The sequence below is a fragment of the Symphalangus syndactylus genome, chromosome 12 (genome assembly GCF_028878055.3).
Source record: "Symphalangus syndactylus isolate Jambi chromosome 12, NHGRI_mSymSyn1-v2.1_pri, whole genome shotgun sequence".
In the NCBI taxonomy this organism is placed as follows: Eukaryota; Metazoa; Chordata; class Mammalia; order Primates; family Hylobatidae; genus Symphalangus; species Symphalangus syndactylus.
In genome coordinates, this window is record NC_072441.2 from 84353737 (window position 1) to 84373357 (window position 19621).

General features: G+C 50.3%; 1 protein-coding gene across 34 annotated transcripts in view; it reads right to left on the bottom strand.

Annotated features, from left to right (window-relative positions):
- Positions 1–821: 821 nt before the first annotated feature.
- ARHGEF2 (Rho/Rac guanine nucleotide exchange factor 2) overlaps positions 822–19621 on the bottom strand; it is a 53902-nt gene continuing 35102 nt past the window's right edge. For 13 of the 34 annotated variants that reach the window (XM_063626711.1, XM_063626710.1, XM_063626723.1 and 10 more), the window contains 15 exons: positions 17739–17989; positions 17399–17524; positions 16921–17038; positions 16477–16725; positions 13149–13225; positions 12542–12711; positions 9726–9793; positions 6554–6754; positions 6044–6163; positions 5847–5914; positions 5669–5704; positions 5411–5461; positions 4757–5200; positions 4216–4429; positions 822–1973 (listed from right to left, as the gene is read on the bottom strand). In XM_063626711.1, the coding sequence (XP_063482781.1) occupies positions 1900–1973; positions 4216–4429; positions 4757–5200; positions 5411–5461; positions 5669–5704; positions 5847–5914; positions 6044–6163; positions 6554–6754; positions 9726–9793; positions 12542–12711; positions 13149–13225; positions 16477–16725; positions 16921–17038; positions 17399–17524; positions 17739–17989 (2267 nt within the window). In that variant the 3' untranslated portion in view covers positions 822–1899. The remainder of the gene's footprint in view (positions 1974–4215; positions 4430–4756; positions 5201–5410; positions 5462–5668; positions 5705–5846; positions 5915–6043; positions 6164–6553; positions 6755–9725; positions 9794–12541; positions 12712–13148; positions 13226–16476; positions 16726–16920; positions 17039–17398; positions 17525–17738; positions 17990–19621) is intronic. The other 21 variants (XM_063626716.1, XM_063626713.1, XM_063626712.1 and 18 more) reach the window with 3 other exon arrangements.

The following is a 19621-nucleotide window of genomic DNA, read 5'->3' on the forward strand; positions in this document are numbered from 1 at the left end:
CCCCTCCTGGCCTGGCAAGCTTCGTGCACCTAGGTTTCCTGGCCCGTAAAATGAGAACAATTCCCCATTCTCAGGATCCCCGTAATGGCCGAGAAAGCACCTTGTAAAGGCTTGATGCTGGTGGATGAGAGTTACAGAAGGAGAGGGTGCTGGCTGCTCCCCCAGCCTGCTCCCCATGTGACTTCAATTCCTCTTTCTAGCTGAGGGCCTGAGCCCCCTTCTCCTGATCTGACCCCACGGGCTCCATCAGGGATGTGAATTCATACCAGCATTTATACAACCCTAGACTCTCACCTCCTCCCCTCCCCCACAGCCCCAAAGTAAGTACCAACCGGGAACAGGAAGTAAAACCAACTAAAACCAAGAACTGAAACCAGCTCATCTCTCACTGCCTCTCAAAGAGGGAGAGTAAATGAGCAGCTCCTGTGACGGGTAATCCCAGGGCCCGACATCATGGAGATGAACAAGGGCCTAGTGGGGGCTGGATCTGACAATGAATGACACTGGGGATGGGGGCAATAGGTGGAGGTTATTGCTGAGCATGGCATACAAATACGATGAACACACGTTTCCTGATACCTGAATTCCAAACATTGGAACCTGTGTGCCCCCTTTGTTTTTATCCTTGTATTTGTGAATTAAAAAAAATTAAAAAAAGATTTGCAGTGGTTACTTTTGTTAGTGCCCCCTCTCTTCAGTGAGGCAGAGGCTGTCCTTGTGGTGAGAGGAAAAGGCCCGTTTCAGAAGAACTTAGGTCACTGCCCGGCTCTCTCCTACTATCCTCCTCAGAATTGGCAGACGTTATGGAAGACAGTACCTTATGGAGTTCCAGGTTTTTAATTTTCCCTGAATTTTTTTTTAAACAACAAAATTGGCAAGAAAAAAAAAACTGGGGCTGGTCGACATTTGGGGGCAGGGGTTCCACTGAAAAATCCCCCAAATTCACGCTGAGGTTTCAGGTCATGGTTGCTGAGGTGGAAGATGAGGTCAGGGCTCCTGGAGATTTCCCAACCCACTCTAGAACTTGTTTCCAAATGGCTGGGGAAGAGGTCAGTATAGGTCCCCCCGTTACTGCAGATGAAGGCAGAAGTCATTGTCTCCCCCACCCCTCAACTTCTTCAGAGATGTGGAGATAGGAGGCTTCGATCTCTAATTGCCTACAATCTCTTAAAAATATAAAACACGTGCAGTTGACTTTGGTACAAAAAAGAAAACAAAACAACAACAAAACATTCTGGTCCCTGTGGGTTTTTTCCCTCACCCCCAACAAACCATTGTGGCCACTCCAACCTTTATTCCATCAACTTCAGGAAGCCAGGTTATCTCCCAGGGCTTCCATGAAGGATGGAGAAGGGAGAACAGCAGTAAGAGGTTGAGGGGAGAGGAGAAAGGGACATGGCCCTGCCCACAGCCCTCCTTTATTTAAAGGGCAGTAGGGTGCTGTGGCTGCAGCCTCTCCTCCAAGACGGGTGTTGCAGGGGAGGGCCGTTAGGGCAAGAACCCGGCAGCTGCGTGGATGAGCCTGAATATACCCCAGTAGTGTTCAAGGACAAGGCCCTCTGATCCCTATGGCTTGGTTCCCATGTCCCTGGTCCTTTAAATCTCCCCTCTCCCCCCATAACTAATAAACAATAAATAAATAAATTCTCCTAAAGTTGGGGGAAGAAGGCATGAACCACTGGCATCTGTGGTGCAGCTTTCGGATGCCCCAGGGGGTGTTGTGGCCTAATTCCCCCAGCTTCTTAAATGGCCCCAGGTATCCAAGGATCCCAAGAGCTGGCAAGGACAATTTGCAGTTCTTTGAAATGTTCCCTCATCATTGGCAAATTGGAGTCCCCAAGGTTAGCCCCACTCAGTAATGTTCTTCAGTGGGGCACAGGGCAGGGGGGAGGGGCCCCCTTAGCTCTCGGAGGCTACAGCCTCCCCGTCGCGGCTCTCCGTCTCCTCCGGGATGTCCTGCATTCTGGTAAAGTCTGAAGGGGGACAGGACAAAGCCAGTGAGTGAGCAGAGACTCCCATGAGGAACTGTACCCCTAGACTAATGCCTCCCCATCTGCAGGCTCAGGGGGCTCTGGGGCTGTGAAGGGATGACAGGGTTCTGTAAATTCTTGGGTGAGAGGAAAACCTTTGGCAACAAAGTAAGCATGGTATCCATACCTAGGTACCGGATACACTTTTACAGTATCCAAAGATACAATTTGATTAGGAAAATACAAAATAAGGTTAAAGCTTTTGGTAATTTTTTATTTCATGAACCAACTGTAAAAACTTGAAGGTCTTTGAAACTTTTTTTACTTTAAAAACTGGCCCCGTGGCTCGTGCTTATAATCCCAACACTTTGGGAGGCCAAGGTGGGAGAATCACTTAAGGCCAGGAGTTGGAGACCAGCCTGGCCAACATGGTGAAACCCCATCTCTACTAAAAATGCCAAAAATTAGCTATATGTGGTGGCATGCGCCTGTAATCCCAGCTACTTGGGAGGCTGAGGAACAAGAATTGCTTAAACTTGGGAGATGGAAGTTGCAGTAAGCCGAGATTGTGCCACTACACTCCAGCCTGGGTGACAGAGCAAAACTGTCTCAAAAAAACAAAACAAAACAAAAAACTATATCTTCCCAGGCACAGTGGCATGTACCTGTAGCCCCAGCTACTTGGGAGGATCACTTAAGCCCAGGAGTTTGAGTCCAGCCTCGGCAACAGCACGAGACCCTCTCTCTAACATAAAAAATTTCAGAGCGAGATCCTGTGTCTGGGTCTCCGGGTCTCTTTCTGTTGCCCAGGCTGGAGCCATCGCGGAGTACTGTCAACTCAACCTGCTGGGCTCAAGTGATCCTCTCACCTCACTCTCACCCTCTGTAGCTAGGACTACAGGCGCACTCCACCACACCTGGCTAATTAAAAAAATTTTGGGGGGCCAGGCGCGGTGGCTCACGCCTGTAATCCCAGCACTTCGAGAGGCCAACGTGGGTGAATCACCTGAGGCCAGGAGTTCGAGACCAGCCTGGCCAACATGGCGAAACCCCATCGCTACTAAAAAATACAAAAAAAATTAGCCAGGTGTGGTAGTGCATGCCTGTAAATCCCAGATACTCGAGAGGCTGAGGCAGGAGAATCACTTGAACCTAGGAGGCGGAGGTTGCAGTGAGCTGAGATTGTGCCACTGCACTCCAGCCTGGGTGACAGAGCGAGACTCCATCTTAAAAAAATAAAAAAATAAATAAAACAAAATAAAATAGGCTGGGTGCAGTGGCTCACACCTGTAATCCCAGCACTTTGGGAGGCTGAGGCGGGCGGATCATGAGGTCAAGAGATTGAGACCAGCCTGGGCAACATGGTGAAACCCTATCTCTTCTAAAAATACAAAAATTAGCTGGGCGTGGAGGCATGTGCCTGTAGTCCTAGCTACTTGGGAGTCTGAGGCAGGAGAATCACTTGGACCTGGGAGGTGGAGGTTGCAGTGAGCCGAGGTCTCACCACTGTACTCCAGCCTGGCGACAGAGCGAGAACTCCATCTCAAAAAAAAAAAAAAAAAAAAAAAAAATTTAGCCGGGCGTGGTGGCTCATGCCTGTAATCCCAACACTCTGGGAGGCCAAGACAGGTGGATCGCGAGGTCAGATGTTCAAGTCCAACCTGGCCAACATAGTGAAACCCCATTTCTACTAAAAATACAAAAATTAGCCGGGCATGGTGGTGGGCACCTATAATCCTAGCTACTCGGGAGGCTGAGGCAGGAGAATCGCTTGAACCTGGAAGGTGGAGGTTGCAGTGAGCCAAGATCACACCACTACACTCCAGCCCAGGCAACAGTGCAAGACTCCGTCTCAAAAAATAATAATAATAAAATAAATAAAATAAAATAAATAAATAAATGAATTTTTGTTTTTTTGTAGAAGAGGTGGGTCTCACTATGTTGCCCAGGCTGACTTCAAAATTCTGAGCTCAAGCGATCCTCCTGCCTTGGCCTCCCAAAGTGTTAGGATTACAGGCATGAGCCGCCATGTCTTTTTAAAAAAGAATCTATTTTTACTTCTAAAGGTTGGGAATCATCAACCAGTTGGAGGAGAGAGGCCCCTCCTGCTTCCTAGAGTTCCACCACCCATTTATCGTCAGACAAAACAGGAAGTCCCTCCATAGAGTTACTAAAAGCCTCACAGGTCAGTTAGGGCCCATTTGGAAGCCACAGCCCAAAGGCCTGTACCCAGGCTGCACTCTACCTCTGGTCCATGTCTCCGCCAGGGTCTCACCTCGTGGACTGTGGGGCGGAGACAGACGGCTGCTACCTTCCTCCTCGCTGCCAGTGTCAGGGTCACTGCTGTCTTGCAGCCGCTCTTCAGGGCTCCCCAGTTCCTGCCTCTCTCGGTCCTCAAAGTGTCGATGGACAGAGCGAGTAGTGACAGGTAGATCCAGGCGGTCAGTGCCTCGGCTGGGCTGTGGACAGTGGGCAGGAAGAACAGCAGGCCAGGGACTGAGTAGTGTGAAGACTGGAGGTTCTGCTTGGCTAAAGGCAGCAGCTCTCCCCGCTGCGGCTCACCCATGACTCCCCTTCAGGAGATCCACCACCAACTGGCCTCTTTCAGCACCATGACCCCTGCACCCATCTACATTTCTTTTCAGTTCTCCAACCAGTATCTCAATATCCTTCAAGTCGGTTGCCTGATTGCATTTGGGCTCAAATCCCCAATGGCCCAATTTCTTTCAGGCTCCATGGAGCCTTAGGTCTACCCCAGGTCCATTCACCACTGCAGGCCACCTTACCTGTGGGGGGTTGAAACTCAAGTACAGGGCATCGCCTGCGGGGAGGCTGCGCCGCCGAGGATCCACAGGTCTGCGGGCCCAGGGGGCCTCAGCTGGGAGTGGCTCGGTCTGGCCCAGGGCGGCCAGCTGCCTTCGAGCCTCTTCGGCCTCCCGCTCCAGCAGTGCCCGGGCCTGCTCACTCTCCCGGAGGCGGGCCTCCAGGCTGCCAGCTTCGGTTGCCCGTTCTTCACCTAGCCGCCGGCAGCGCCGTAGCTCCTCCTGCAGCAGCGCATGTTGCCGCTGCAGTAATGCCAGTTCCGTGGCCTGCTTTTCAGGGACCACAGGGGCAGCCCCAGCCCTGCCAGCCTCCCCATCCCGAGAGTTGGCTCGGCACAGCTTCTCCCGCCACTCAGGGCCCTCAGGAAACCGGGCTTCCATCAAAGTGTCCTGCTGGGCCACAGCTGCCTGGGAGTAGAATGTAGGCAGAAGGGTTTATCAAAACCCCAGTGCTCTTCTACCCCTCGCCCTCACCCTCCAAGGCCCAGGTCATCGCTCCTGGAGGGCTTGGATTGGGAGGGTATTTAGAAAGGCCTGTTGGGATGACCATGCCCCACCTAAACAGGCATCTCTAGCCTGGCTCCTCCCCTTCCCCATTCAAGCCCTTGCCCTACTGACCTGTAGGCCATGTAGAAGTCCATAGAGGTTGACCAATCGCTGTAACGCCTCCTGAGGACAGACAGGGTGGGAACAGGGCCCCAGCTTTAGGATGGGAGAACTGCCCAAAAGTTGAACAAGGGTGGGTGTGGGGACAGTAGGATCTGGAGATATACTTGAATGTAGACGCTTTCCCCACCCCACTCCAAACTGGGCTCTAACTACTCAGACTAAGAACACCCTCCCTTCAGTCTCCTATACCATCAATTCCCGTCTCACCTCTTGCGGTGATCTCAGCTGATTTCCATTTCGGTCCTGCAGAAATGGGCAAGAATGGGGAGTCAGCAGGCACACAAATCCTGGGTGCCTGCCCCTGACAGCTTCGTGTTGAGGATCCAGAGGCTGGCTGTCCCTCTCCCACCCTCTTGCCAAGTCCCAGAACCTCTTGAGGACCTACCCTCTGGCTAGAGTCTGAGTCAGCTCTGCAGAGTTCAATGGAGCCATTGAAGGTTCTGGCCTCACCATCTGTTGAGAAGGAGAAAAGGATGGCTGAGCTCACTTCCCTGGGGCCCTGATACCACTTGATCTCTGGTACCACTCCACTCACTTTGGCCCCTCCCACCTACTACCTTGGTCCCCTGCCCTGGCACTCACTGGCAGTGACCCCAGGACTCGTGTTACCACCGCTGTCTGGTTCCAAAGGCAGGGCTGGCTCTCGGGGTGTCAAGAGCAGTTCCACTCCCGGCCCCACCAGCAGGTCTTTCAGACCCTCCACTGTGGGGAAAAAGGAAGAGGTGAAAACAGGAATGACACAGGACCCTGAGGGGAATGCCATTCACCCCCACATGTGGGACACTTGGGCATCCGGGGGAATGCCCCCTGCACTGGCAGTGGGGTTTCACTCACACAACCACTGATGAGGTAAAGGGCAGTAAATGCCTACGAGGCAGCAGGAGTCCATGCAGCATGGACAATATGAAGCAGCAAGGACCACACCTCCTCCCCTGCCTTTCCCAGGAACTGGCCCAGAAGAGGCACTCAGGGCTGCTTATGGTTTACGGGGTTGGCATCCCACTTGTCTGTGTTTGTCTACGTCTAGTCACATGTCCACATTCTGTGACGGTGAGTGCTTGAGCCTGGACTCTGCCCTGGGAGCTCCCTCACCCTCACGGATGGCATCCTGCAGCAGCCGCTCGCCACGAGGGGACTCAAGGGACTCAGAGCGGAAAAGGCCCCTGGGCAGGGTGGGCAGGGCCATCCCACTGCCACCATCCTCTTCGGCCTGGAAATGGGTCATCTCAGCAAACAGCCCGACCTTCTCTCGCAGCAGCTCCACCAGTGCCCGATCCTTCTGCTGCAACTCCACTGCAGATAAGGAACAAGTGAGCACATGAGAGGACGTAGGGGGTATGCAGGAATGCCAGTAGAGGACAGCCCTAGGGGAGAGGGGTAGGCCGGGCAGTGTGGCAAGACTTAATTTTGTTATTTTGTTTTGTTTTTTTTTTTTTTTTTTGAGACGGAGTCTTTCTCTGTCGCCCATGCTGGAGTGCAGTGGTGCGATCTCGGCTCACTGCAAGCTCCGCCTCCCGGGTTCACGCCATTCTCCTGCCTCAGCCTCCCGAGTAGCTGGGACTACAGGCGCCCGCCACCACGCCCGGCTAATTTTTTTTTTGTATTTTTGGTAGAGACGGGGTTTCACCATGTTAGCCAGGATGGTCTCGATCTCCTGACCTCGTGATCCGCCCGCCTCGCCCTCCCAAAGTGCTGGGATTACAGGCTTGAGCCATAATTTTGTTATTTTGGCATTTATAAAAAAGAAAAAGCTTTCTGTTGGTCAGGTGTAGTGGCTGACACCTGTAATCCCAGCACTTTGGGAGGCCAAGGCAGGTGGATAGCTTGAGGCCAGGAGTTCAAGACCAGCCTGGTTAACATGGCAAAACCCTGTACTCTACTTAAAATACAAAAATTAGCCAGGCGTGGTGGCACGCGCCTGTAGTCCCAGCTACTCAGGAGGCTGAGGCACAAGAATCACTTGAACCCAGAAGGCAGAGGTTGCAGTGAGGCCGAGATCACACCACTGCACTCCAGCCTGGGCGACACAGCAAGACTCTGTCTCAAAAAAAAAAAAAAAAAAAAAAAAAAAAGATTTGTGGCAGGGGTTGCAGGTTGTCTAACAGTGTTCATTCTTTCCATCTTCCTTTAATGAGAAAATGCACAGAAGTTTCATCTGGGCACACATGGCTGCCCAGTTAACAACTATGTTTTCCAGCCTGACTTGCACATGACTATATTGCTACATGACTACATTCTGGCCAATGGATATGAGCGTCTTCCAGATCTGCTCTTAAAAGAAATGGGTAGCCGGGTGCAGTGGCTCACGCCTGTAATCCCAGCACTTTGGGAGGCCGAGGCGGGCAGATCATGAGGTCAGGAGATCGAGACCACCCTGGCTAACAAGGTGAGACCCCATCTCTACTAAAAAATACAAAAATTAGCCGGGCATGGTGGTGGGCGCCTGTAGTCCCAGCTACTCGGGAGGCTGAGGCAGGAGAATGGCGTGAACCCGGGAGGCGGAGCTTGCAGTGAGCCGAGGTTGCGCCACTGCACTCCAGACTGGGTGAAAGAGCGAAGACTCCGTCTCAAGAAAAAAAAAAAAAAAGAAATGGGTATAGGCTGGGCATGGTGGGTGGATCACTTGAGGCCAGGAGTTCAAGACCAGCCTGGCCAACGTGGTGAAACCCTATCTCTACTAAAAATACAAAAATTAGCCAGAAGTGGTGGTGGGTGCCTGTAATCTCAGCTCCTTGGGAAGCTGAGGCAGGAGAATCTCTTGAACCTGAGAGATGGAGGTTGCAGTGAGCCGAGATCGTGCCACTGCACTCCACCCTGGGCGACAGAGCGAGACTGTCTCAAAAAAAAAGAAAGAAAAAGAAAAAAAGGGTATAAACTCTGTTCCTTTATTCCTCCTTGCTAGGTGTGATACAGGTGTGACAGTGGGAGCTGGAGTAGCCACTTCAGACATGACATAGAGATGAAAACTTCATGTTAAAGATGGCAGAGCTGCACCACTACTCTGCACTTCCCACTTTGAACTGTTATGTTGACAGCAATAGTATTCTACCTTTTTGGTGATTTTTTTTTGTTACCCAGACTGGAGTGCAGTGGTGCAATTATAGTGCATGACAGCCTTGAACTCCTGGGCTCAAACAATCCTCCCACCTCAGCCTCCCGAGTAGCCAGGACTACAGGTGTGTGCCATCATGCCTAGCTATTTTTTTTTTTTAATTTTTTGTAGAGATGGGGTCTTGCTATGTATGTTTTGTTGCCCAGACTGGTCTCGAACTCTTGACCTCAAGAGATCCTCCTGTCTCCCAAATCCTGCTGGGATTAAAGGCGTGAGCCACTGCATCCAGCCAATCTACTTCTTTTTTTTTTTTTTGAGATGGAGTCTCGCTCTGTCGCCCAGGCTGGAGTGCAGTGGCGTGATCTCAGCTCACTGCAAGCTCTGCCTCCCAGGTTCATGCCATTCTCCTACCTCACCCTCCCGAGTACCTGGGACAACAGGCACCTGCCACCATGTCCGGCTAATTTTTTTTTTTGTATTTTTTAGTAGAGATGGGGCTTCACTGTGTTAGGATGGTCCCAATCTCCTGACTTCGTGATCCACCCACCTCGGCCTCCCAAAGTGCTGCGATTACAGGTGTGAGCCACCACGCCTGGCCAGTCTACTTCCTTTTTTAAGGAAGAAGATTTTTGTTGGTCTTTTTGTATAGCAATTCAATCATACCCTAACTAATATAAGACCTTACAGTGAAAAAGTAAGTTACTCACCCAACCTTGGTCTTCCATATTTTTTTTTTTTGAGACGGAGTCTCGCTCTGTCGCCCAGGCTGGAGTGCAGTGGCGCGACCTCGGCTCACTGCAAGCTCCGCCTCCCGGGTTCACGCCATTCTCCTGCCTCAGCCTCCCGAGTAGCTGGGACTACAGGCGCCTGCCACCGCGCCCGGCTAATTTTTTGTATTTTTAGTAGAGACGGGGTTTCACCGTGTTAGCCAGGATGGTCTCGATCTCCTGACCTCATGATCCGCCCATCTTGGCCTCCCAAAGTGCTGGGATTACAGGCGTGAGCCACCGCGCCAGGCCCCCATATTATTTTTACACACATGGTAGTGTACACTTTACATTGTTTTAAACCTTGCTTTTTTCACTTAATATGTTTCGGTTGTGGATCTACACCAGCCTTCATAGAGCCATCTCATCTTTTTAACAGTTGCATAAGATTCCATTGTGTGAATGTATTATAAATTACTAAGGAGCTCCTTGTGGGTGGACTTACTCTTAATTCGCCGCAGGTAAGCCTCATCCTCTGTCTCAATCAGGGGGAAGTCCTCCCTGGATGGGCATCTGGAGGGGTAACAAGTCACATGCCATTGAGAGACAGAAGCTAGGTTATAGACCAGAATCTGCCTTCCCTCCTTCCCAAACACTCCTTACACTTCCATCTTCTGATAAGACTCCTCAGCCTCACACCCTAGCTTTAATTCAGTCTTGACCTTCTCCCTTTTCTTTCTTTTTTTTTTGAGACGGAGTCTTGCTCTGTTGCCCAGGCTGGAGTGCAAGAGCTCTATCTCAGCTCACTACAACCTCCTCCTGAGTTCAAGTGATTCACTTGTCTCAGCCTCCTGAGTAGCTGGGATTACAGGCGCGCACCACCATGCCTGGCTAATTTTTGTATTTTTAGTAGAGATGGGGTTTCGTCATGTTGGCCAGGCTGGTCTCAAACTCCTGACCTCAGGTGATCCGCCCGCCTCAGCCTCCCAAAGTGCTGGGATTACAGGCGTGAGCCACCGCGCCCGGCCGACCTTCTCCCATTTCTTAGCACTGATTATCTGCATTTACTGAGATGTATCTCTCCAAAGGTCGCTTGGAAAGGCAGCACAGTGCAGAGGGTCAAGTATAGGCTTTGGCATCAAGCAAACAGGATTCAAATCCTGGCTCCACTGTTTACCAGGTGGTAACCTCTCTTTTTCCTCATTTGAAAAATGAAGGTAATATCTTCCTCATAGGTTTTTCTTTAGGATTAAATGAAATGTTAAAGTGCTTTGAACATAACAGAAACTCAACAAATCAATTACAATTAATATTATTAATTTCCACAATTATAATTTTTTTTTTTTTTTTGAGAGAGAGTCTTGCACTCTCGCCCAGGCTGGAGTACAGTGACAGGATCTTGGCTCACTGCAACCTCCGCCTCCCAGGTTCAGGTGATTCTCCTGCCTCAGTCTCCCAAGCAGCTGGGACTACAGGAATGCACCACCATGCCTGGCTAAGTTTTATATTTTTAGTAGAGACAGGGTTTCGCCATGTTGGCCAGGCTGGTCTCGAACTCCAGTGGTCCACCTGTCTCAGCCTCCCAAAGTGCTGGGATTCCAGGTATGAGCCACAGCTCCTGGCCACAATTATAAATATTAATACTATTCATAAAGAAGCTGCTACAGATCTGTCAACAGGATAGGTTATTTTGAATTGCTTTCCTGAAATAGGCAATTTCATATTTTTTTTTTGGAGATGGAGCCTCACTCTGTCACCTAGGCTGGAGTGCAGTGGCACAATCCTGACTCACTGCAACCTCCACCCCCAGTTCAAGTGATTCTCCTGCCTCAGCTTCCTGAGTAACTGGGATTACAAGCTTATGCCACCACGCCCGGCTAATTTTTGTATTTTTAGTAGAGACAAGGTTTCACCATATTGGCCGGGCTGGTCTTGAACTCCTGACCTCAAGTGATCCACCCGCCTCAGCCTCTCAAAGTGCCGGGATTACAGGCATGAGCCACTGTGCCCGGCCTGCAATTTCATACTTTTATATGCATTTCTAAAAACCTCTTCAAAATTCCATGGTGCAGAAGTTAAAAAAAAAAAAAAAAAGATTTACAAATTATAAAGTTGAGGAGAACTGATTCCCTGAAAGCTAAAGAAAAATTATAAAAATCTTGGCTGGGCATGGTGGCTCATGCCTGTAATCTCAGCTCTTTTGGAGGCTGAGGTGTGCAGATAATCTGAGGTCAGGAGTTCGAGACCAGCCTGGTCAACATGGCAAAACCCCGTCTCTACTACAAATATAAAAATTTGGCTGGGTGCGGTGGCTCACGCCTGTAATCCCAGGACTTTGAGAGGCTGAGGCGGGTCAATCACGAGGTCAAGATATCAAGACCATCCTGGCCAACATGGTGAAACCCCGTCTCTACTAAAAATACAAAAATTAGCTGGGCATGGTGGTGCGAGCCTGTAGTCCCAGCTACTCAGGAGGCTGAGGCAGCCTGGCAATGGAAAGAGACTCTGTCTCAAAAAAAAAAAAAAAAAAAAATGTGCCTGGGGTGGTGGTGGGCATCTGTAGTCCCAGCTATTTGGGAGGCTGAGGCAGAAGAATCGCTTGAATCCAGGAGGTGGAGGTTGCAGTGAGCTGAGAGCGAGACTCTGTCTCAAAAAAAATTAAAAAAAAAAAAAGAAAAACTAAAAATCTGAATTAGAATTACACTTCATTCTTTAGGCATAATCTTCCAGAATCCATTTTAAACATCTTACCTGTGCTTTATTTGATGTTTTTTCCCATCACAATTAGACACATAGTTGACTGCCTCAAATCTAATGTGTGTCCAATAGAAGCTAAAGATTTGCTGCTTTGACACACTGATTTCCTTCTTGCTTCTATTGTGTTGAGTTTGTTTATGAGACTTGTTCCTCTCCAGTATCGATGCTTTCATTATCCTCTTTTTCATTCATTTTTAGAAAAATAAACGTAAAGTGCAGTACAATCCAAATAACAGCCCTCTGCCTACAGATGAAGATGTGAATGCAGCTGAAATTGTACTGTTGGCTGGCAGGTATGCCACCATGTGACAGCTCAAAGTATTCCTTTGCTTGTCAGCTCATGCTGCATTTGAAAGGGAGTTGAGGTTGGCAATGTATAAAATGTGACTTTATAGGACATAAGAACATAGGTGACCTTTCCAGTCTTGGGCCATTTTGTCTCTCCCTCAACCTCTTCCCCCACCTTTGAACGCTGGATTCTGTTCCCAGGGAGTTCTATGGTTGGGATCTAATGCTGCAGGTACCCTGAGGTCATGCACATGCAGGCGGCAGGCAGACACTCACATGCGCACGCTCTGCTGAATGACCCGGATCCAGGTGCTCCGGTCATCCCGGGATGCTGTGTGCACCTCGTACATCTCAGGTGGGGCTGCGCTGATCAGAAACATCCCTTTCTCCTGGTTGGCAATGTCCCGTACAATTAGATTCTGCAGCGATACCACTGAGGGCTTGTCCTGCCAGTCAGAGGAAAGGAAGGATTAAGCCTGGGAATCCTGTCCTTTGGCATATTTAGGCCTTCAATCCTTCTGGACGAAGACTGAAAGGACTGAAGAGTCATCTTACAATACCAGTTAAAAGCCAGGCACTGGTGCCAGTCAGAAGGGACTTAGAAATGTGTGCAACCCTTGACAAATTATTCAACCGACTTGAAGCTTTACTTTCATCATCTATAAAATGAGGACGAAAGTAATCTTTTCCCACAGGTGTAAAAGTGCCTGTGCACAGTAACAATACCTGTGAGCTGCCCTTATTTTTTATTATTACAGTAAAAGTAACAATTATAGCTGTTTGACTCTGGGGGACTCCGGAGCTCTTGTGGGCTTGGGCAGGAAAGCAAGAAGAGCCTAAAACACTTGTCTGTGCTGAGAAAGGTGAAGAATGAATGTCTCACCAGGGTAGGAAAGATGTACTTCTGGTCCTTTTCCTGGAGAAACAACAGTACATCTGTCATCAGCAGCATTAGCACATCTGGCAGGGGATGAAGGTGGGAGAACAGTCAGCACTAGACGGTCTGAGCAGCTGTTTCCCTCTTTCCCAAGGACCAGGCTTATCCCATCAGGTTAGAGCTCCCAATTTCCCTCTTCCTGGCCTCTCTTCCCTCTGGCTGCTTGCACTTTTTCAGACCTCTCACACCTCACCCATTCTTTTTTTTTTTTTTTTTTTTGATACAGAGTTTCCCTCTTGTTGTTCAGACTGGAGTGCAATGGCACAATCTTGGCTCACTGCAACCTCCACCTCCCGGGTTCAAGCGATTCTCCTACCTCAGCCTCCCAAGGAGCTGGGACTACTACAGGCATGTGCCACCATGCCCAGCTAATTTTGTATTTTTAGTAGAGACGGGGTTTCACCATGTTGGTCAGGCTGGTCTCAAACTCCTGACCTCAGGTTCATCCACCAGTTTTGGCCTCCCAAAGTGCTGGGATTACAGGTGTGAGCCACCGCGCCTGGTCACACATTCTTAGAGCTTAAAAACGGTGTGGGTGGGGGGCGGGCAGGGTGCAGAAAGATTCATGTGCTATCAGACAAAACAGCGTTGTGGGCTAGCAGGAACCATAGGGATCACTCAGTGTCTTTACAGAAAACCCTTTCTACCTGACTGATTCAGGTTTCTTAACCTAGGGCCTACAGACCCCCTGGGATGTCAGGCTTCAGTGGCACTGTAAACCTTCTGAAAGTGTGTAAATAGTTTTACATATTAACACAACTTATGTGTATTTTTTTGGGTGACAGGGTCCAAGATTTTTGTGAGATTCATAAGGTTTCCCAGAGAAAGAGGGACCATACTTTTATTTTTTATTTATTTTTAATTTAATTTGATTTTATTATTTTTTTTTGAGACGGAGTCTTGCTCTGTCGCCTAGTCTGGAGTGCAGTGGCGCCATCTTGGCTCACTGCAACTTCTGTCTCCTAGGAAAAAGCGATTCTCCTGCCTCGGCCTCCTGAGCATCTGGGATTAAGGCGCACGCCACAACACCTGGCTAATTTTTTGCATTTTTGTAGAGACGGGGTTTCACCACGTTGGCCAGGCTGGTCTCAAACTCGTGACCTCAAGTAATCTGCCTGCCTTGGCCTGCCGAAGTGCTGGGATTACAGGCATCAGCCACTGCGCCTGGCCTATTTTTTATTTTTTGGGACCAAGTCTTGCTCTGTCGCCCAGGCTGGAGGGTAGTGGCGTGATCTCTGCTCACTGCGACCTCTGCCTCCTGAGTTCAAGCGATTCTCATGCCTCAGCCTCCCAAGTAGCTGTGACTACAGGTGAACGCTGCCACGCCCAGCTAATTTTTGTATTTTTAGTAGAGACGGGGTCTCTCCATCTCGGCCAGACTGGTCTCGAATTCCGGACCTCAAGTGATCTGCCTGCCTCAGCCTCCCAAAGTGCTGGAATTACAGGGATGAGCCACCGTGCCCAGCCTAGACCACATTTTTCAGCCTTTAAATTCCATTTCTAATATCTAACTAAGGAAGACCTTTACAGCTATCTGAGCTAAATTCTCCCTGTCCTGACATATTCCCACTTCTAATTTTGAGCTTGGTAGGGAGGGAGAAAGTTTCCTTCCTCTCGCAGAGGACTGAAAGACCATCCCTCACCCATCCATCTCCTTCAACCCCAGCAAGCCCCTGCTTCAATTTCCTTCTCTGCTTCACACTCCAAGCTCTCAGATCCTATGGGGTCAGCACTCCAAGACTGAGGGAGGAAACAAAGATCAATTCCATAAAACTTGGATGTCACAATCAAGAAAAAACACAGGGCCAGGCATAGTGGCTCACATTTACAATCCCAGCACTTTGGGAGGCTGAGGCAGGAGAATCACTTGAGGCCAGGAGTTTGAGCAAGACTAGCCTAGGCAACATAGCAAGATCTTATCTTTACAAAAAATTTAAAAATGTGCTGGGTGTGGTGGTGCAGGTCTGTAGTCTCAGTTACTCAGGAGTCTAAGGCAGAAGAATCACTTGAGCCCAGGAGTTTGAGTTACAGTGAGCTATGACTGTGTCACTGCACCCCAGCCTGAGCAGCAAAGCGAGACCCTGTTTCTAAAAAAACAAAAGAGAGAAAACATACACTCCTCCTTTGCCCTTGGGGATTTTACTAAACTGTGGGCACACAGAAGGGGAGGGCTTTTGCTAAATGCTTCAGAAATAACGCTCTCCAGCCTTGCTATTTTTAATTCCCCATGGTTTATATTCTTAGCTGCTGCGTGGGAGGGATGGGAAGGAGAGAAAGGGATAAAGGAAAGAGGCTGGTGAAGACTGACAATATCCAAACCCAGGGAGCAGGGATTTCACGACACAGGTACAGAGGCTCAGGCAGGCTTTGGCCTCAGGTATCACAGTTTCCTATTGTCCCTCACATCTCATCCCCAAAGCCAAGGCCTGCTATTCTCTTGCTTTGATTTAGGTGAGAAAGACTTTGCCAGTGCAGACAAATTCTGGAAAGAGAGCCTGGGAAAGTGTGCCCTGGCCCCTGATCTGCCCCCTCTGCCCTGCTGTCTCTTCTCCTCCCTGCCTGTCCTTCACTGGCTCAGTCCCCTCCTCTGGGCCTCCTCTGGCTGCACTCCCCCAAAGCTCTTGCTTACTCCCATCCCTGGTAGCTGGGATTCCAGCTGGGGGAATCAACTGATCCTCTTCTCCAGTCTGAGAGCTTCTTTGTCTTCCTCAGTAAAACTAGTAGCTCTCTGGGCATGCAAGGACCAAAGAAATTATAAAATACTGTTAGGGAAGGCCCTGTATGGTCCATAAAGTTAACTGCAGAATTCAGGCTTTTCTGCCACAGAGATCCTATTTTTCTCTCCCACTGAGTCTCACTGTTGTATGGGCTGCATAAAGAGAGGTTGATTCTTTTTTTTTTTTTTTTGAGATGGAGTCTTGCTCTGTCACCCAGGCTAGAGTGCAGTGGCGCAATCTCGGCTCACTGCAAGCTCCGCCTCCCGGGTTCACACCATTCTCCTGCCTCAGCCTCCGGAGTAGCTGGGACTACAGGCGCCCACCACCACACCCGGCGAACTTTTTGTATTTTCAGTAGAGACGGGGTTTCACCGTGTTAGCCAGGATGGTCTCAATCTCCTGACCTCATGATCCGCCCGCCTCAGCCTCCCAAAGTGCTGGGATTACAGGCGTGAGCCACTGCGCCCGGCCAAGAGAGGTTGATTCTAAGGCCTGCAGGCATCTCCCACTCTCCATCTGACTTTGAACTCCTGCCTAGTCTGCCGAGCAGGTCTGACCTTTGAAGCGCCCCGTCGCTGTCTTCCAGAGCAGGCAGCCATCGTGGATGAGTTTGCGCCGCAGAAGTTCCTCTCGGCCAAAGGGGCCCTTGCCAGGCACTGGGGTTTGGGCCCGAGGGTCCATGCGGTTGTAGATCTCCTGCAGACGGGCCCCTTTCTCCAGCTCATAAATATCCTGGTCCACATTGGACAGCAGCTCCTTCACTAGCCCCAGTGCTGTGGTCAGGTCCTGGCGCTCCTCCTCGATCCCTGGCACGGGGGGTTGGCATGGCAAACGGCTCAACCAGCTTCACTCACATCCCAGTTCCCATCGTGTCTTGATTCCACCTTTAGAGGCTGCCCAGGGTTTCACACCTGACCCCACCCTTCCCGTGGTCATACCGAGCCTTTCCTCATCCCAGGTGGCCATCTCCCAATGGCCCTCTCCTGGGCCTGCCTACTCACCGTGGGAATGCTGCAGGATGCGGCTGATGAGTACCGGGTACTTGGTGATGCGCTGAGTCACCAGCAGGATGCACTCCTGTACCCCGTGCCGCTTAAGCACGGCGGAGCGGGTCACTTTCTACAAGGGAGGAGGCAGGGCTCAGGGCCAGAGGGGAGGGCAACAGAAAGGCCTGGGGCCTGAGCTCTGGTGCTGGCCCTGGCGTGGCCATTTACCTCATGCTTGCCTAGGTGACACATCTGGAAAATGGGGATAATAACGCCACAGGTTTGTTGTGAGGACCAACTGAAGGAGCAAAAAGTACTTGGGAAACTACCACAATGTGCTCAAGCATTCTGAGAGGTTACTACTGTGTGTGGATAGTCCGCATGGGTGGCGAATGCCTGACCTCCATGTGGGTGCAGCTCACAGGCACTACCCCCATGAGTCAGGGAGGGTGGGTTTGGGCCATGAGCATGGGATCTGGAGAGGTCTGCTCACCCGGATGAATTGCTGGAAGCGTTTGTCTCGGGCGTACAGCTCCTTATAGAGCTTTAAGGCCTTGGTGTGGCGGCTGCAGAACTCCGAGTAGGTCTTACGCATCTGCTCCGCACTAGGACCTGAGAACTAGAAGTTGGTCGAGCAAGGTTAGGTCAGCGTTCCCCCAAAGCCACACTTTACCCACTGGAGACACCTCTGGCCTCCTGCCAAATAGGCTGGCTTCCTGTTTCTCCAGCTCTCCCTGGTTCCCCTCCAACCCCTAGAGTTCGGACCCAAGAAATGCCCAACCCAGTCACACCTCCTTCCATGAATGTCACCCAGGGGTCCTGCCTTTTCCCACCTGGCTGATGAGCAGATCGCCCAAGCGATGGATGACAAAGTTCCGCGTGCTGCCAGGGCACAGGGCCTGGCGTCGGCGTTCTAATAGCTGGCTGAGGAAGCGTGTATGGATGTCACTGAGCTCATCCACGCAGGGGAACAGGCCCTGGACCACTCCCGGCTCCAACTGTAGCTCTTCCAGCATCCCCGTGCGGAAGAGGCGGGTCATGATCTTCAGTGTCCTCACATGGTGCAGCTCTGTCTGGATTAGCTCTGTGGGGGACAATGGGACATTTGGCCTTTACCCTGTCTTAGCTAAAACTGGTGGGACCCTAGGATAAGGACCTCACAGTTCACGTGAGGTTTTCAAGGTCCCTTCCAGGTTAATATTCTGCATTATTATGATCTTAGATAATTTTCTAATCTTTTTTTTTTTTTTTTTTTGAGACGGAGTCTCGCTCTGTCACCCAGGCTGGAGTGCAGTGGCGCAATCTCGGCTCACTGCAAGCTCCGCCTCCCGGGTTCACACCATTCTCCCGCCTCAGCCTCTCCGAGCAGCTGGGACTACAGGCGCCCGCCACCACGCCCGGCTAATTTTTTTGTATTTTTAGTAGAGACGGGGTTTCACCGTGGTCTCGATCTCCTGACCTCGTGATCCGCCCACCTCGGCCTCCCAAAGTGCTGGGATTACAAGCGTGAGCCACCGCACCCGGCCTCTAATCATTTTTATCTTTTTTTTTTTTTTTTTTTTTGAGACAGAGTCTTGCTCTGTTGCCCAGGCTGGAGTGCAATGGCACGATCTTGGCTCACTGCAACCTCCGCCTCCTAGGTTCAAGCAATTCTTCTGCCTCAGCCTCCTGAGTAGCTGGGATTACAGGCATGTGCCACCAGGCCCGGCTAATTTTTGTATATTTAGAAGAGATGGGGTTTCACCATATTGGTCAGGCTGGTCTTGAACTCCTGACCTCGTGATCCCCCCGCCTCGGCCTCCCAAAGTGCTGGGATTACAGGCATGAGCCACCACGCCTGGCCCTCATTTTTATCTTTTAAAAATTTTATTATTATTTTTTTCCAGAAATGAGGTCTTGCTCTGGTGCCCAGGCTGGAGTGTAGTGGCACAATGATAACTCACTGCAGCCTCGAACTTTTGGGCTCAAGCGATCCTCCTGTCTCAGCCTCCCAAGTAGCTGGGACTATAGGCACATGCCACCACACCTGACTAGTTTTTTAAAATATTTTTTAAAGACGGCTGGGCGCGGTGGCTCACGCCTGTAATCTCAGCACTTTGGGAGGCCGAGGCGGGTGGATCACCTGAGGTCAGGTGTTCGAGACCAGCTTGGCCAACACGATGAAACCCTGTCTCTACTAAAAATGCAAAAATTAGCCGGGTGTAGTTGTAGGTGCCTGTAATCCCAGCTACTTGGGAGGCTGAGGCAGGAGAATTGCTTGAACCTGGGAGGCAGAGGTTGCAGTGAGCCGAGATAGCGCCAGTGCACTCCAGCCTTGGCGACAGAGCAAGACTCCGCTTCAAAAAAAAAAAAAAAAAATATATATATATATATATATATATATATATATATATTTTTTTTTTTAGAGACAGAGGTCTTGCTCTGTCGCCCAGGTTGGTCTCAAAATCCTGGCGTCAAGTGATCCTCCCACCTCGGCCTCTCAAATCGCTGAGATTATAGGCATGAGCCACCACTCCCAGTTCCATTTTTTATCTTCACACCTTATCATCTCAAGCTGTGAGCTATTTTAGGGTAAGAACCATATGTCTTCTACATGTCGAGGCTTCCCACAGTCTCCAGCACGGTGTTAAGCATGGAAGAAGCACAGAGTAAAGACTGAAGACTGAGATAAAGAAGGGATAAACAGAGGGTGTTGGAGACCAACAGCATCAAGAGG